Below are 13,221 nucleotides of genomic sequence, written 5' to 3'. Positions count from 1 at the left end.
GTGAGGAAACCAGAAGATTTGTTGTACAGGGAGGAATCTGTCTTAACGCCAAGAAAACGAACCGATGCCATGTAATGACATCCAGGTAGCTTGAGGTTCTCGACAAGACTGGTTCCTGACTGGTTTCAGCTAAACACGGTTGTAGATTGTACTTAAGACCTGTGAACGTGTGGACAGTGCAGATCATGCTGTAATGGACGTAGGTGGAGCAGGTCCCCTTCCTGTGTAATGTGCCTCAGGAACCCTTCCCCACCCTTTCAGCAGAGTGACAGTCCACACCAGGGTGGCGTGACAGAACTGTACGGATGACATATATTTGTTCTTTTTTTTGAATTTGATGGTGATGGAGTGCCTCACATACCAAATACCACTAATTTAAAAGCCTTATGTGAGGTTCTTTGTATTCATCTTTTTTGCTTAGAGTATCGCATTTCCTAGCAGCTTTTAGTTAGTTTTTCTTTAGGTCTAAAATACTGTGGGTATTTTAAAATATAGGGTTAAGATTTATGTTTGGAAAAAGCAGATTTATTTAAGTCATAAAATATAATTCTGAAATTACATTCCAGAAACACAACATCACTTCTGGTGCTTTTCATGGCCAGAAATGGCATCGTACTTTCTCATACAGCTTTCTATTGTGTTTCATGATTAAAGCACATATTAATATATTTCCACCTTTTGTTTGTAAAATCTGTTTTATAGCCTAATTTACATATAAGTAAGGACCCTGACTAAAGCAGACATTTTACCGAATACTCTCTACTTAGCCTTTTAAATCTGAGCAAGTTAGCAGCATCAACGTCCTCACCATCCTCTGAAAGTGGAGGCGAAGACACTGCCCTGTCTATATGATAGAGATAGTATATGAGACTCCTTGGAAAACTGGAAAGTGCTACATCAATACAGTGGTAACTGTTAAATTAACTGCCTTAAAGTTTTCAAATAAGGCAGAGTTAAAATAAACAGAAGTATTAGTATGTTCTTAATTGAAGCGTCATGCTAAATTTCATTTCACGAAAGCCCATCTGTTTTATTTTCAAAATTCTCTGCCTGATTTACGTGCCCCGTGCTTAAGTTGATCTCTGTTCAGCGTGACATTTTCTTCTCCTTGTGGTCACTTTGTAGATGCTAATTTTTTTCCTTTAGTAGAGTCCGTTATCCTAACCAGGATTAAGAAGCCAACAAAAGTTGCTGGATGGCAGACAGAATGAAAGAACTGAGGAAAAGATGCAGTTTCTTTTTTAGAAATTTTTTCCCTGATAACTTGAGTAAAGACATTAGATTAACGTACATCTGCTTTTATTTGTGTGTGTGTGTGTATGTGTAATGTCTTTTAGGGGGAACTTGAACGACAGCTTTTGCAAGCAAATCCAATTCTGGAATCATTTGGAAATGCGAAGACTGTGAAAAATGATAACTCATCTCGTTTTGTAAGTTTCAAAGCACCAGAAGCTTTTAATTCCTTAGATTTCTAGTTAAATGTCTACTGTGATTAAGCAAATGAATTACTTTTCTTCCTAGATTTTAAGAAGCTAATAGATGTAGTTCTGTAGACATAATACAAGCTCACATGTAATTTTAAATTTTCTAGTAGTCACATTTAAAAAGAAAAAAGGTAATGTGTAAGTAACTTTAATCATTTTGTCATACAGAAATGTATAACTCTATGTCTTACTTTATGGATATGTAATTTAACCTCTCTGAGCTTATTTGTCTTTGATTGGGCATGATAATAACATCTGTCATGAAATCAGAGTGGAGATTAAATGGTGTGCACGTTGAGCACTTAGCCCGGCACTAGGCATAGTAAACATTCAACGCGTTAGATGTGGTAAACTGACCTTTCCCTATCTTGCTATTTTCTGTGGGATTTGGACTTCAGAATAATAGTCACTACTATGACTTCTCTTTAAAATTTTTTTGAGACAGGGTCTTGCTCTGTCACCCAGGCTGGAATGCAGTGTCACAGTCATAGCTCACTGCTGCCTCCAACTCCTGGTCTCAAGGCATCCTCCTGCCTCAAGTTTCCCAAGGAGCCGGGACTACAGGCTCACACTACTTCACCCGGCTAATTTAAAATAATAATTTTTGTTGTTGTTGTTGTTGTTGTTGTTTAGAGACTAGGGTCTCACTATGTTGTCCCATACTTTGGGAGGCTGAGGCAAGAAGATCGCTGGAAGCCTCAGCCTCCCAAAATACTGGAATTACAGGAATGAGCCACCACACGCAGCCTAAAAATTCTCCTTAGCTATTCAACTTGAAAGCTTTACTTTCCCCTTCAATTTGACTGGCTGTACCTGTTCACCTGAGAATGTTATCCTAAGTGATGGCCAGGTCTCTGTTACTTTGGGGACACTGCCCCTCCCCACCCCAGCTGCCCAGCTTCAACACCATCACAGCAAATCATCTCTAAACCCGTATTCAACACAGTGGACATTCCTCCAATAAGTCTTTTGCCCTGGATTATGGTCATCAAGTTTCAGAAACCCCTTCCACTGTTAGATTGAAAAAGGACTTCATTGTTCAATTATTTCCACTTAAGTTGTTCAGATTAATTCTTCCCTTTTTCTCCTCCCTGCTCTGAAGTATTGGTAAAAGTCAAGAAGGCCAGAGTAAAAGAGACCTCAGTTCCAACAGTTCATTCTTCTTACAGTTCAGTATTTGGGGATCTAGTGTCATTGTGACTTGCTTTTTAAAACAGAGTGTGACATCATGGTCTGCACATTAATTTTCCAATGGCATCGTGGCTATGATTAGTGGAAGCGACCAGATTCAGGATCACAGAGGACCCAGCAAACACAAGGGCAACCAGAAAGCCCTCTGGATTAGTTCACTAGGGCTGCGATATAAAAGTCCCACAGACTGGGAGCGGCATAAACAACAGAAATGTACTCTTCCACAATTCTGGAGGCTAGAAGTCTGAAGCAAGGTGTCAGCAGGATTGGTTTCTTCTGAGGCCTCTCATAACTGAACCCAGGTTTGGCTGCGTGCCACTTGAAAGCCATGCACAGGAGACGAGAGTTGGTGGGAGGAAAAGCAGGTTTATCTGGAGAGCCAGCAAACAAAGAAGATGGTGGACTCGTGTCCCAGAGGACCCTCTCAAGTCGGAACACATTTTAGGCTGTTTTTATGTTAAAGCGGGGGGAAGGAGACAGGGTTAGGGTGAAGAGGTAACTGATGACCACAGACATCTGGGCTCCAGCAAGGGTCCGAGGAGGTTGGGAATATCCTTGTCCTTAGTCAAGTCACAGTGCTCCTATAAATCTTTAACAAAGCATAGTTGTTCACACCCTTCTTTAATCTCAGAGTTAGTTTTAAAAACTACCTGATTGCTGTTTTTGCATATTATCTCAGTGCTCTAAAATTATCCTTGCCCATGTGCAGGAATGGGTAAAGGCCCTTTAAACAGAAATGGAGTTAGTTATGTTAGTTCTCTTGCTGATTCACTGTACATTCTTTCCTTGGCTTATAGATGGTTATATTCTCCCTGTGTCTTCACATGGCCTTCCCTCTGTGTGTGTCTGTGTCCTCATCTCTTCTTCTTATAAGAACACCAATTATATTGAAGTAGGGTGCACCCTGATGAGTCCTTTTTAATGTAATTACTTCTTTAAAGACCCTCTTCCTAATGACAGTTCCATCATGAGGTCCTGGGGGTTAGGACTTCAACACAGGAATTTGTGCAGGGACGCATTTCAGCCCATAGCACCCTCAGAGATAGTTTCAGTGCAAGACAGACGCTTTCCAAGTTATGTAAGAAATAGGGATGTACTTTCTTGGAATATTGTTTATTCCCAGTAAGATAAAATTTGAAGATTCACCTAATCCAAGTTCATTTAGTAATTAACTTAGCTTTTTATGTGCAAAGTGGGATAAACAAATGTGCCTGTGTCAGTAGAAGGCATGCCTGGGACTTGACTTGTGGGTTTAGAAACTATCTGAGGAAACTGCATTCCTTCAGACTTTCTGTCATTCTCCTGGATCATCCCCATTGAGCCTGAGCCACAACTAAATCTGAAATTTTCCTACTGAAATGCCCTGTGTTTAGTGGCTGTATCACAGGAAAGAAGGAACAGGGAGCTGCCAGCTTTGGTATGTGAATCTCCATCAAGATCTTCAAGGACTTTGTGGAAAATCGTTTATCTTACCACAGAAATCAAGTTACTAATCTATTCTGTTCCCCGCCCCCAAGCCCTGAAACCATACCCTGAATTCAAGAGAAACAGTTTTGGTGCTCAGTTGTCTCATTTTTTCCTGGAAAAGATAAATTGCTACTAAGCCATCATTTGTGCCCTTGGGTAAAGAATGTAGTGATTCTGTTATGAAGTATAAGGATTTATCTCCCTGCCAGGGTGCGTTTCAACTCCTTATTTTAGTGTTTGGAACAGCTATAATTCTGTATTAGTTATTGATTGCTATGTAACAAATGATCCTAAAACCCGGTGGCTTAAGGCATCGATTATCTCACAGTTTCTGTGTGTCAGAAAGTCAGTAGCAGCTTAGCTGGGTGACTCTGGCCCAGAGTCTCTCAGGAGGTCGTCGCCAAGATGTTGGCTACGGTTGCAGTCATCTGAAGGCCTGACTGAGGTGGGAGGATCTCCTTCAAATCTTCCTCAGGTAACTCTTGTTGGGAAGTCTCTGTCCTACATGGCTGTTGGCTGGAGGCCTCAGTTCCTGACCTTGGAGGCAGCCTCTCCATAGCGCTCCTTGAATGTCACCATGACATGGCAGCCGGCTTCTCCCAGAGCAAGTGATCCAAGAGAGAGAAAGACAGAAGTTACACACCCTGCCTTGGAAATCACATGTCATCCCTCTGTTGTCTTCTATTGGCCATACAAACCAATCCTGATACTGTGTGGGAGGGGACTGTGAATACCAGAGGTGGGGATCACTGAGGCAGTCTTGGCTATTGTGGCTACCATGACTCCTTACAGCGATTTCCATCATTGATGTATGTAGGATTTTAATCTGTAACTGGAATGACTCTAGGTCAGTGGTTCTTAATTGGAGGCTCCCCAAGGGACGTTGGCAGTGTCTGGAGACATTTTTGTTTGTTTACCTGGGGGAATGGGTAGTGGTGTGCCAGTGGCATCCAGTTGGTAGAGGCCAGGGATGCTGCTAAAAATCATCCAATGCATGGTACAGTCCCCACAGCTTAGAATAATTGAGCCCAAAGTATCAGTTATGCTAAGATCGAGAAACTGCTCTAGGTCGTTCCTTCAAATTATAGTCTAAATTAAGGTAATTATTTTCTGAAATTTATTTGCAAAGTAATACATGAGTCTATTTAATGCTTGTTATTTATACATCCTATTCCAAAGGTTGACAATGAAGTCTGATAGAAACCTGTTTTACATTCTGCTGGTAGGAAGAACTATATTGTTTTCTAGCCACCTGGAAGCAGCACATAGGAAAGGAGCAAGAATCAGCCATTGAATCCAAATGTTCAACAAACACTATTTCAGCTGAAGTACCACCTTCCAAAGTGCCTGCACTACTATATAATAACCTTTAAGTGCATTCTAATATAGTAAAAACGGATTTGTTTTTAGTAGAAAAAAGATTTTTTATTGAGGCATTGTTCTTAGACGTAGCTTTCAATTCGACTAAGAAACAGAGGTATCTTTAAATTGTTTACTTTGGGCTTTAATTCTTAGAAAGTCAACTTTTATTGATACGTTATTTTTTTAATAATAGTTTATTGCTATCTACTGTTATCATAAGGTGTTACCTATACAGTACTAAAACAAGTAGTTGATCTCAGTAGCTCCATTAAAAATAATTAGGTCTATTGATTAAATAGTGTTCAGTTAAAATTCCCCTTTAGTATTTCTCTATGGGTGTTGGTTCTTGGGGTTTGAAAGAAACCATTGTAGACTCATTTTTAAATTCAATTCTGTGTAATTTTGATGTTTGATTTGTTATTTAGTTCTTTTAATTATTAAGCACCTATTTTTTGCCAACCACTGTGCAACTTAATTGATGTCTCCAAATGGATATCAATAGATTCTTCAAGTTTAACATATTCCAAATGAAAATTTTTCCTTTCCTTTCAAAATTTGTTCCTTTATGTCTTCTGTCAATAAATGGTATGATCAAATCACCCAGTTGCTTAAACTTAAAATAAAAACAATAGCAAAACCTAGGAAGACAAAATACCTAGGAATCAGCCTTTTTCCTATGGCCCGCGTCCAGGCCAGCAGTGAATCCCATTGGTTAGATGTCCAGAAAGTGTTTCAAATTTGTCCACATTTCTTCTCCTAACTAGCTAGTTAGTCTAAAACCGTATCTGAGGAGATTTCTTCTTATTCTCTATCACAGTATCCTATTTATTCCCTCATGGCACCTATCACAAGCTGTAACTATTTGCTTATTTATTATGCTTCCTAGTAGAATGTCTAAGAGCTTTGTCAGCAGGGACGTTGTATCGTTGGTTCCTAGCATAGTGCCCCACAGGCATATTTATGGATTTTATGAGATTCATTTACTTAAAATGCGGCAGACACTACAAAGTGCCATGCGCTCTTCGAGGCCCTGGGAATTTATCAGTGGTCAAAACCAAGGTCCCTAGCCCTGTAAAGCACACCTTCATATCGGTTTTAACTTTTTAATGTGTTTTCAGCGGCATGTCATGATGTTGTTGAGCTCGGGGAAGGTGGTACCTATGCTAGATCCTCTGAGAATATGCATGCCCCCATTTTAGAAGCGTGGGTAGAGAACATGAGGGAGGCAGTGGCTCCGTGGGCAGGCCAGGCCTTGGGTTGAGATCAGTGTCATAGTAAGAGTAAGATGATGTTAAAAAATGAGTTGTGTATACAGTGAAATTTCATGCAGTCATATTTACAAGCTACATGCTTACAGTGAAAATATTTGAGACTATAAACTCCATAAGCATTAGAAGCCATTTGGTTCCATTTCTTTGATCCGATATAGATGACTAATTTCCTGAAGAATATCTTTTCTTTCAAAGATACTAGCATATGGTTTACATTAAAGGGATTCTTTCTTTCGGAGAGCATTACCCTTAAGAAAATAATCATTCATAGTTAGTCCAGTTCTCTGTTTATGGAGAAGTAAAATGCATTCCAGATGAAGGAGATTTATGTAAAATGAATCTCTCATAATGAAACTTTAAAAACAGGGACTTCAATTTTGAACTGATTGTTTGGATCAGCAGATACATCTTCCCTCACAGAGTTTTAGTTACAATCACTTTCTCTATTTCCACAAATCCTTTTTTCTTTTCTTTTCTTTCTGTTTTTTCACAAGTTGACTTCAGCCAGTTTGGCAGTTTCCAACTATTATGTACCTTTTGGTAGACAAGTATCCTCCAGCAAGTAGAGCTAGGTGAGGGCTGTAGGCATCCTCCTCACAGTTACCAGGTTATAATGAAAGCACGTCGGGATTTCACACCCTCGTATCTATCAGCAGGCACGCACTGAAAACAGTTTTGTAAGTTGCATGCAGCCCAGCTCTGTTTAATGTCTCTAACAAACCTTTACCTGAAAGATATACTGAAGCAAACGTGACAGTGTCAGTGACAGAATATGGTCTGCACCAGGCAACCAGCATCTTCCAGATCACTGGCTGCACACAGCCATTTAGTATCAAGCTCTGGGAGCACCCTCAGCAATACAGCCTCCTGCACTTACTGGAGTCTCGACACCTGTTCCCTTGGCTCCAGATTGGGGAGGGTCTATATGTATCTTTATTTGTTTTTATTTATTTATCTTTTTTTTAAGTCTCTATTTGAAGTTAATATGTATCTCTTTCTAATCAGTCCGTGGCTTAATGCCACTCATGTTACCCTAGTGATTTCTAATATCCATTATACTAAGTAATGAGGCCACTTAGTGCATGTGAAAACTCATTTTACTAACAACAAAGCTTCTGGTTTGGTTTGGAGATTAAGATAGCTAAAGCATTTAAGGTAGCCATCTGGCCTTTGGATTAAGTGCTAGCTCATTACTCCTAGAATGGGTTTTCTCATTTAGGGCAAATAGCTAACGCACATGCATAGCACCCTATCTGTGCTGATGTGTTTTAATGCATATTGCAGATCATGTAATAACTTTAGATACCAAATTAAGAAGGGGGAAAATATGTTGAGAATATGAAACAAACCTGCACTGCCCCTGAATTAAGTTGCTAACTAATAACTAATCTAGTTTTAATTACTATGGATACATTATAATCACCCCAGAAAAGGTTCCAGAAATTGATGTCAATTCAGAACAAACAAAATTTTTTGAAACTAATTAAGATAATTTTCTTTTTATTTTCTTCATGGTATCAAAATATCAAATATCCAAGTTTCCCTATTGCACATTTTGAGTGAAATCCTTAACAAGTTATATTTGATTATATATGAGAGAATTCTAGTTGTCTTTGCTGTTGAGAACGCTCACAGTACACGTGTAATTTCACTTGTTTCTGGATTGGTATACAACATGCGTTATCATCAAAATGTGTAGCTGTAATTAATACACAATGTACTTGTCATGTTTTGGGGGTTTCCCATGCTTTTGTTTTTACTGGTGAAATTCTGATTGAATATTCTAAGTACCATAATCTGACCTTTATGCAAATCGATTATGGAGTGGGCATTTTTAGCACAGATTTCTTCACATAATGTTTAAAAGATAGAGTTCCCACTTAAAAGTAAAACTCGTGTTTTCCGGTTTAGTCTAGATGTGTGTTTCAATAAAAATGTTAATTCTTAAAGTATTTATTATAGATGTGAAGAGAAACCTTTTTTAACTAACAGATCTTATTCTCTTCCCTCGGCCTGCCCCCAACGAAGAAAGAAAAGTCATCTTTGCATATCTGGCCAAGTGGCCAACACTGAAGTGACGTCAGGTCCCATGGCCTGCATCTTACCTGACTTGCCAGGGTATCCGACATGAAGGGGAGTATTTAAGTCCTAGATCACTTGGGGATATTCAGTACAGGTTTTCCTTTTTGCTTCTGAAATTTCATTTTGTCAGGTTGTCAAAGTGCTTGGCTATGTCTTGTAAAATATCTGAGTATGAATGTCATTTAGCTAGAAAGTTGATCATTTTCAGCTTCATAAGGTTTTTGTTTTTTTAAAGTGTTTTTAAAATAGAATACATTTTAGTGCTTTGGCTTATAACCGAGATTTATCGGTTACCAAATATGTTTTCAGAAATACCATTCCCTTTTGCCTCTTCCCACACCGCAGGCCTCTGAAGCCCTGTCCCCTTCGTCACTGTTCTCCGTGCATCTCTTCTTTCACTGCTCTTTGCTTGGCCCTTTGCATCTAGCCGAAAGATATTTCACTGGCACTCACTGTCATGGCCAGTGCTACTGTGGACCCTAGGTGTGAAAAGGACACCAGGCTAGGGAAATGATGAGGAAGAGAGTGTTGCATGTTGGTGACTTTGCTTATTTATCTAAGTAAGTGACTACATGTCTAAATTATTTTGGAACATTTCTCTATAGGCCATCTGTTCAGGGGCCCCAAATCTTAATTTTCTCCCATTTCTCCTTTGTTTGTTTTTGTTAGTGAGTTTTTATTCTATAATCATAAGCTTAACTGCAGTCCAGCTTGATGTCGAGGGGAATAAGAAAACCAAAGAACTGCAGTGAGACCACAAACATTACAGGATATTGTGAGCAAATGGGATGGAGGGATGCTCTCCTGAGCTACAGAAGGAATGGTCTGGTGGTTAAGATCAAACACAAGCAGGTTTATTAGAGTTGTCCACAGTTGGCCGTGGTGATCTTCTTGCCAGTCTCACCATTCCTGGACCTAGAGTACTCCACGGCTTCCATGATATCCACGCCCTCTTTCACTTTGCCAAAGACCTCAAGCTTGCCATCCAGCCACTCAATCTTGGCCTCACAGGTAAAAAACCTAGGAACCATTTGTGTTAGTGCAGCATTTGCCATGGACAAGATGCCAGGACCTCTATGCTTCAGGATGAAGTTCTCATCATCAAGTTTCTCCCGGTAGATGGACTAGCACTATTATGGTGTGTGAAGTCAGCACCCTGGCCGATAAAATAAACCCTGGAATAATTCTGTGAAAGCAGGAACCCTCCTAACCAAATCCTTTTCCTCCGGTGCTCAGCGCATGAAAGTTTTCCACTGTTAGGCCGGGCGCGGTGGCTCAAGCCTGTAATCCCAGCACTTCGGGAGGCCGAGACGGGCGGATCACGAGGTCAGGAGATCGAGACCATCCAGGCTAACACGGTGAAACCCCGTCTCTACTAAAAAATACAAAAAAAAAAAACCTAGCCGGGCGAGGTGGCGGGCGCCTGTAGTCCCGGCTACTCGGGAGGCTGAGGCAGGAATGGCGGGAACCCGGGAGGCGGAGCTTGCAGTGAGCTGAGATCCGGCCACAGCACTCCAGCCTGGGTGACAGAGCGAGACTCCGTCTCAAAAAAAAAAAAAAAAAAAAAAGAAAAAGAAAGTTTTCCACTGTTCTTGGAACTTTGTCGGCAAACAGCTCGAAGGAGATGCATGGCCCAAGGAGTTTACCATCAACAGTGATGTCAAAAGAACACAGTGGCATTGACCATGGCTAGAGGCAGGTGACTTCAGGTGGCAGTGATGACTACAAAGCCCCATTTCTCCTTTGAACTCAACTGCCTTTCCTATTTTAATGTCCCATGAAGGTAGGGAAAAATAAATTCACTAAATATACAGTGAATAATATTCAAGTTTAGATTTCACAGTTGCTAGAATTCAGAGTTACCTGTATATTAATGTTATCATATTGCCCAAATAAAGAATTTGTTTTGTTTGATGAATTTTGAACTTCTAATTTATTTGAGGTGGTTAAAAAAATATAAAGGAAATAGTATTCGGAGTTGAAAGCTTAAACAGCATGTTGATATGTATACTTAATAAAGAAGTTAAACATACATGTTGGTGAAAGCTAAAAGTTTATATTACTGGATATAAAGAATTTTTTTAGGGAAGTGTTTTCTTAAAATAAGAACTAAGTGAGACCATATGATTTTGATTAACCTTTCTGCGGCCTTAAAATGAGAAGTTTGAGAACGCATTTGCCTGGGCAGTCATGTTGGCAGCGTGTCCTTAGCAGCTTTGTAGTAATAACATTGCCTTTTGACTACTGTCTCTTAAAATAGCAATATTTTTATTAACTCAATGAGGTATTGTATAGATAATACAGCTGTTTAAGATTTGTGGAGAATTTTAACCTTCAGTCTAACATCAGGACCCACTTTCAGTTTCTTTTTTGAACAGTTCTAACTATTCATAAGGATTGATAGCTTTTTAACTTAAATCTTTCTTAGGAGTCTTCCAAATCACAAAGACAAAATGTACTTATTTTTTAAATAGAATAAAGTTCATTCTCTCTTGCAATTACATGTGGGTCCATTGAGCCATTTTATAAATCTAAGATACATTATGGAGTATTAATGATCTTATTTGTTTCTGCGTCTTGAAATAGTTTGCTGTTTTGTTATCCTAGAAATTGGTTCATTATTAACTCATTTATTCTCAACTATGCTAAAAAAAGAAAAAGAATAAAATAATTGCCTAGAAGGATGCTACAATAACTATTGCATCATCTTTTAATTTTCTTATTATATCACCCCAAATATTGCATTGTCTTTCAAGTAGGTATGAAAGAAAACTAGAGAATCCATCTTTATAGGTTACTTTTAGCTTTTAGTGAACGTAGTTGAAAAATCAGAAGTTTTCCATTTCTACTCATAATGTCAATGAGAAGGAAACTGACAGAAAAACATTTCACAAACATTGGATCAATCAGAAGATGAACACAAAGAGACAGATAGCATGGTAGACTGTAAAGATGATGATGAAATCAGTTCTATAAAGAGAGTCTCAGACTGAGTCTCCAAGTGATAGCCTAGAATTTTCTCAAACTCAAGAATAATATATATTTCTAAGGGCAAAAAAGGAACATGACATGAGCATCCAGGTAGTCATTCAGTAGGAAGAATTTCCTTAGTATTTTGCAACAAGATTAAAGAATACTGTTATTTCAGCAAATAGATGAGCAAATAGATGAAATAACAGTATTCTTTAATCTTGTATGATGTCTGTACCAGTATGTACCTGGATAAGTTTCATAAGTGGACAAATGCAGAAAGCAGGTGTGTATATGAAAATTATTAGAAGGAAATAGATAATATAAAATGAGTAAAGTCATTGGGTTGACCATTCTAATTGATGCTTACAAATCTAAAGATGAAAATGTTTTATAATTACAGAGCAAAAAAGATCTTTCTCTTGTCAACAAAGTAGGAGCTATCAGAATTTTATATATTCAACTATTGCATTCTGACAATGCAAGGGCAATAATAAGTAAGAACCTACTGGCGGAAGAGAGAGGGGTGCCCACAGTTGTTGCCTAGAATAGCTATTAACCCAGAATGTTGTATCTCTTCAACATAGTAGATGCAGTTTCCCTCACAACTTAGAAGTTGAAATTAGATTGCAATATGCCAAGGACTCCTACTCTTTGTAGTGTTTTTTTGTTTTTTGGGTTTTTTTCCAGTGAACTTAAGCACAGAACCTCTCTTTAAAATACCGTTTAGCTGGAAGCAGCTAATGTACGTGGTAAACACTAAGATTGCTAGGCTCGGCTGGCGCTGTTTATGTGAAGCCTTCTCCTTTCTCTGTGTTCCCATAGCACCTCTGTGCTATGCATGGAAGTGCACATTGTGCTTCAGGTGTTAAAGTACAGCCTCAGTGTTTGTCTGAAGTTTGGGGAGCATTAGGTCAGCATCTCTTCGTGTCATAATTATATTATTTATGTAAAGTGCTTATTTGTTTAGCCTATCTCAAAAGGAGGGAAAATTTTTCTCCTGTTAAAAATCCAAACAAAACTTTCTCCACACTGTAAAATCAAACTAACCAAGCAAACAAATTGTCAGTTTTATTATGCGACTCTTAATTAACAAGGTCTTTATAGAAGAAAAATACTAAATGCTCACCACTGATAGTCAAGCAGCCTTGTAATGATGGATTTGCATTGTGGTCTTCAGAGGAATTTAAATCATTACCTCAGTAAGTTTGATGGCCTTAAATCAGTACCTAGGCTAGAGGGAATTGCAGGTTTGGTGACTGACACCATGCTAACTTCTAAAGAAATCCTAAATTCTTATCTTCTATTATATTGTCGACATTCACTGTGATGTGTGTTAGACTCATGTCCAGAGTAATACTGTTTTTGCCATTTGTTTTGATAACTTACTGTGT

General features: G+C 38.8%; 1 protein-coding gene across 19 annotated transcripts in view; it reads left to right on the top strand.

Annotated features, from left to right (window-relative positions):
- Positions 1-13,221, top strand: part of MYH10 (myosin heavy chain 10) — a 153,812-nt gene that overhangs the window by 58,947 nt on the left and 81,644 nt on the right. For all 19 annotated transcript variants that reach the window (XM_077970318.1, XM_077970331.1, XM_077970327.1 and 16 more), the window contains one exon: positions 1,338-1,430. In XM_077970318.1, coding sequence (XP_077826444.1) covers positions 1,338-1,430 — 93 coding nt within the window. The remainder of the gene's footprint in view (positions 1-1,337; positions 1,431-13,221) is intronic.

The sequence above is a fragment of the Macaca mulatta genome, chromosome 16, assembly GCF_049350105.2.
Source record: "Macaca mulatta isolate MMU2019108-1 chromosome 16, T2T-MMU8v2.0, whole genome shotgun sequence".
Classification (NCBI taxonomy): Eukaryota; Metazoa; Chordata; class Mammalia; order Primates; family Cercopithecidae; genus Macaca; species Macaca mulatta.
This window is presented reverse-complemented; position numbering and strand designations above follow the sequence as displayed.